The sequence below is a fragment of the Neomonachus schauinslandi genome, chromosome 12, assembly GCF_002201575.2.
Source record: "Neomonachus schauinslandi chromosome 12, ASM220157v2, whole genome shotgun sequence".
NCBI lineage: Eukaryota > Metazoa > Chordata > Mammalia > Carnivora > Phocidae > Neomonachus > Neomonachus schauinslandi.
In genome coordinates, this window is record NC_058414.1 from 92,571,000 (window position 1) to 92,576,590 (window position 5,591).

At 38.7% G+C, this 5,591-nt stretch overlaps 1 protein-coding gene across 1 annotated transcript; it reads left to right on the top strand.

Moving 5' to 3' along the window:
- The first annotated feature begins 3,478 nt into the window (after positions 1-3,478).
- Positions 3,479-5,235, top strand: LOC110582883 (chromobox protein homolog 3). Its single transcript, XM_021692909.1, has one exon. The coding sequence runs from the start codon at positions 3,538-3,540 to the stop codon at positions 4,087-4,089; it is 552 nt and encodes a 183-aa protein (XP_021548584.1). The 5' UTR covers positions 3,479-3,537; the 3' UTR covers positions 4,090-5,235.
- Positions 5,236-5,591: the final 356 nt, after the last annotated feature.

Consider the following 5,591-nt stretch of genomic DNA (forward strand, 5'->3'; position numbering starts at 1 on the left):
GTCACTATGAGTCCAGGTACTCTAGAGGTAAGGCATTGTGTGTGAGGCTGCTTGAATAATCAGAATACTAATATTCTTCTACAATGAAAAATGGGAAATAGAGCCTATCAAGTGGGCATGGTAGGTTTGTTAGCATTGTTGTACTTTTTCTTCCAAGTAGAAAAGTCTCCTTGAAGAACTAAATTTAAATCAAAAAGCGGTTTGGCAAAAGTAGAGTAAATGAAAATTATCATAAGGGATAATGTCATCAAGCTATACTAGTCTGAAGCACCCTTCTTTTACTGTAAGGACATACTTCTAAAGTGACTAAAATAGCGCCATTAGCCAGTCATGCCACCTGTTAGCCTTGATTTTATCAAAAACACAACTTGCAGCATTTTTTTTCCTTAACAGTCCTATTTATTTTTTTTAAATCAGACCCTAAAAAAATTACATCATTATGACACTTCCTCATAACATTCAAAGTTCTAAGATTTGTTTTCATTGGTTCCATTTTAAATTATAGTCTTCTTTATCAGCAACAATCTGTAGGTCATATCTTACATAGTTATTTCTCCCTAGGATGACTGGTCTCATCCATTTAATACTGATTCTTGTTAGCTTCTATTCACTCAACATTTTCTGACCTTGTCTTTAAATTCTGGATATATCTTATTTGATTTCCCTAGGCTATTCTAAAGCCCCTATAGGATCCAGATGGGAAAATATGGAAAAAGCATAAACTCTGGAATACAAAGATCAGTATTAGCATGCCACATCTTGGCTGTATAATCTGAAAGAAGGTAAGTTTGAATCCCTGCTTGTTGTTGTTATCTTAATCTATAAAATGAAGGTCGTAATAATGCCAGCCCAACCTGCCCAACGGTATCATTGTGAGGCTCAAACATAGATTTTTCCCTTAACAAAATATGAATACCTTCTCAGTCAGAATTCAGACGAGGCATAGCAGAGATGACTTGCCTCTGCTCCATGATGTCTAGGACCCTCTGCTGAGAAGGCTCGATGCCTGGAGGTGTCTCAATGGGTGGAGACTGGAATAATCTAGAGGCATATTGCCTCATGTGCCTGATGGTTGAAGCTGGTACTTCAGCTGGGGTGGTCAGCCACAATACCCAACATTCTTTCCTCATGTGGCCTGAGCTTCCTCATAGCATGACTGCTTCAAGATAGACTACTTACAAGGTGGCTAAGGGCTCCAAACGCTAGTGTTCCCGTAAGCAAGGTGAAAGCTGTATTGCATTTTATGACCTAGCCTTCAGAGTCACACAGTATCACTTCTGTTGCATTTTATTTTGTTTAATTTCTACTGCATTTTATTGGATATAGTAAGTCATTAAGTCTAGGCCAAATTCAAGGAAAAGGCATATAGATCCTACCTCTCAATGGAAGAAATATCAAAGAATTTACAGTTGTGTTTAATTTACAGATGGGTTGTGTTTAGAATAAAGAACTAGCTATTATAGAAATAGTTACTTACCCTCACCTTCTCCAGAGGGGACTCTACACTCAAATCCTCCCCCCCCTTTTTTTTTTTTAAAGATTTTATTTATTTGACAGAGAGAGACACAGCAAAAGAGGGAACACAAGCAGGGGGAGAGGGAGAGGGAGAAGCAGGCTTCCCGCTGAGCAGGGAGCCCGAAGCAGGGCTCGATCCCAGGACCCTGGGATCATGACCTGAGCCGAAGGCAGACGCTTAACGACTGAGCCACCCAGGCGCCCCAATCCTCCCCCTTTTTATTACTGGGAATCACCAAGACATATATCAGTATACTAATGAAGAAGCCTTTACCTTCTTTCTTTAGCATCTTACCACTGCATGCAAAAATAAATGCAGGGCCTTGACCATAGAACACAGCCTGTCTCCTCTTGGGCACTCCCTCCCCCGCCCATCCCACTAATACCATAGGCAGCATGCTCTGCTGAAACCCTCTACCCAAAGGTATGGTACCGTGTTCTTAGAGCATGTAATGAACAAGCCGGTTTGTGATCTGCACAGAAACAGAAAAAACACCTCCTTCTTGTGCTATGGTGTATCATATGGGCATCAAAGCAGTATTATCTTGCATTCTAAAGTCTTACAGTTTATTTTTTTTAATACTTCTATTTTTTAAAAGATTTTATTTATTTATTTGTTGGAGAGAGAGAGAGCACACAAGTAGGGGCAGCAGGCAGAGGGAGAAGCAGGCTCCCTGCTGAGCAAGGAGCCCATTGCAGGACTCAGTCCCAGGACCCCAGGATCACGACCTGAGCCGAAGGCAGATGCTTCACTGACTGAGCCACCCAGCTGTTCCTTACAGACAGTTTAATCAGTGCAGTTCTTACAGATTTTGTTCACAGTCCCCTTATGCCCTAAGGCATTCATGTACTCACAGGAAGCTGAAATACACATCTAGGTAAGGAACATTCCTCAGGTCTTTGCTCCAGTTAATGTCTGGGACACTAAGAAGCCTTGCTGATATGTCTTCCAGTTTATTTCCAACTGGTGGTTCTATCTTGAATCTTGCATTCTAATAGACATTGGATAGTCCCACCCATCATCTGGACCTGCCCAGTCAGGTCTGATCCACGTTAACGTGGTCAACTCCTAGAAAACAAGTAAGCAGCTTCTAGGAAGCTTCTACAGCTCCAACCACATTCAAAGATATATAGCTGATTAAAATTTAATGTTTTCTTTATGAATCAAGGTCATCATTGTGAATAACACATCTTGTATTAATAGAAGGCTACTCTCAGAAGCTATTTAGGTATGACTAGAAAATAGAATCATGGAGTTGATTCAGGGTAGCCTTCCTGCTGATACTTGGAATCTTATCAGTGGAATTCCAGACTCTTATCCAAAATGTGATGGGACCTCACTAAAACACATTCAATGGTAACTTTTTTCCCTGAAATTGAATTGAAACCCTTCTCTTTATGACATCTATATTCTAGTTGGTTTTGCCTTTAGAGGAACACAGGGCAAGTCTATTTTTTATTCTGTGTAACGGCTTTCAAATATTTGAAGGGAGTTCTGTTTCCTTCAGTTCTTTCCTCAAAGCATTTTCTCATCTTTACTATTCAATTTTCCTCCTAAAATGTGGTCCCAGGGCACCTGGGTTGCTCAGTCAGTTAAGTGTCTGCCTTTGGCTCAGGTCATGATCTCAGGGTCCTGGGATCAAGCCCTGCGTCTGGCTTCCTGCTCAGCAGAGAGTCTGCTTGTCCCTCGTCCCTCTGCTGCTCCCCCTGCTTGTGCTCACTCACTCTCTCTCTTTGTCAAATAAATAAATAAAATCTTTTAAAAAACAAACAAAAAAACATGGTTCCTTGCATTGAACGCCGTTCCAGATTTGCTCCAACAGACAAAGAATAGAACCTCTGATTGCAATAACCTAGGACCCATGCTTTTGTTAATAGAGTAAAAACTCATATAAGCAACCCCACCCCATTATTGGTACTTTTGAAGCTTGGAGTCAACAAAAAACCTTTGTGTGTGGCAGACCCGGGACCCGGAGCAGCTCGGAGGCGGTGAATAATAGCTCTTCAAGTCTGCAATAAAAAATGGCCTCCAATAAAACTACATTGCAAAAAATGGGAAAGAAACAAAATGGAAAGAGTAAAAAAGTAGAAGAGGCAGAGCCTGAAGAATTTGTGGTGGAAAAAGTACTGGACCGACGTGTAGTGAATGGGAAGGTGGAGTATTTCCTGAAGTGGAAGGGATTTACAGATGCTGACAATACTTGGGAACCTGAAGAAAATTTAGACTGTCCAGAGTTAATTGAAGCATTTCTTAATTCTCAAAAAGCTGGTAAAGAAAAAGATGGTACAAAAAGAAAATCTTTATCTGACAGTGAATCTGATGATAGCAAATCAAAGAAGAAAAGAGACGCTGCTGATAAACCAAGAGGCTTTGCCAGAGGTCTTGATCCTGAACGAATAATTGGTGCCACAGACAGCAGTGGAGAATTAATGTTTCTCATGAAATGGAAAGATTCAGATGAGGCAGACTTGGTGCTGGCAAAAGAGGCAAATATGAAGTGTCCTCAGATTGTAATTGCTTTTTATGAAGAGAGACTAACTTGGCATTCTTGTCCAGAAGATGAAGCTCAATAATTGTTTGCGTTGCTTTTTATATATATTTATATATATATATAAAATCTGGGTCTTTGTTTTTTGATTTATTAGTGTGAAGAAATAACATTCTAATGAAAATCACGTTTGATACGTTTGTTTTGAAGTAGTATTGGGGGAGTTGTTGGGTTTTTTTTGCATCTATAGCACTGGTTACTTTGAACAAATAAAAGCCTTCTGTAGTTGCTTCCTTTATCAGAAAAAAATATTTGAGACCATGGTATATTATCCCCCTGCATTAGAGAACACCTTTTCTAAATGTTGGGGGAAATTTCATAGTCGTTACTCAGTCAGAATTTGTGTTTAACTCCTATATGCCTGAGGACCATTCTGGGTCTTTTGTTTATTTAAGGGGTTTTTGTGTGTATACTTAAAATACATACATAAATGGTTTTTGTTTTTTTAACATTCACCAAAACAAAAACAGCATTTATAACCATGGATAAGCCCATGTTTCTGGGATGCTATCATTTTCAGCAACTTAAGAAATCACTTAAAGTTAAACAAGTTTTTCCTGAAGCCTTAACCTTTCAAATTTTTAAATTGGACAATTTAAAAGCAGCAATATCTGAATCCATATTCATATCTACAGTCATAAATGCAAGTTCATTTGCAAGTTCCCTAAAAGGAAAATTTTATCACCACCAACAACCTCCCCACCCAAATGACAAAACTAGACAAGTCCTGGTGTGTTTTAATTAGGTAAGCAAAACTTAGTTAAATGGACATTTAAAGGTTCCTTCTAGTGAACCGTTCCTTTTCAAGAAGTTGAAATCTCTGTGCTGTATTGACTAAAAGGTCATGATTCATGGAGTGTCTAAGACTTTGTTCATGGAAACCTAATCATAATCAGATGGTTAGAGATGTTGGCAATTTAGCTCCTGCTGGAATAAATGGGTGGACAGACTTTTATAATCCAGATTCTTAACCTGCATGTATTTTCTTTATCCCAACTTGTTCCTGACATGTAGGCTCAGTCTTCTCAGTATTTGAGTTACTGGTTCAGCAGAAACCAGGAAAAACAATAACTTTGTAGTCAGAATGTTATCCAACTGTATATTGTTTACTTTATTGTAAATACTGGTAAACAGTGGTCAATAAATAGTTTTATATTCCTTTAAAAAAAAAAAAAAAAAAAAACCTTTGTGTGTGTGTGTTTTTTTAAATAAAATGCTATCGCATCAAGTCTAGGTTTTCTGTTCTGTCATCCCCTGTTGTCATGTCACGAATTAGGCACAGTTGTCATCCCCTCTACTGAACCCACATTTCTCAGGCTTTTTAATTCTTGAAGGAAGACCTTGCTTTTAGATTCATGAAAGTATCAGATATTGGATTTCCCTATTTTTTTAATTTTTAAAATAACAGCTTTATTGAGATATAATCCATATATCATATGGATTTAAAGTAGACAACTCATGGGGTGCCTGGGTGGCTTAGTCATTTAAGTGCCTGACTCTTGATCTCAGCTCAGGTCTTGATCTCAG

Excerpts from the sequence above, each read along its gene's own strand:
- LOC110582883 (XM_021692909.1), top strand. The coding sequence starts at position 3,538 with ATGGCCTCCAATAAAACTACATTGCAAAAAATGGGAAAGAAACAAAAT.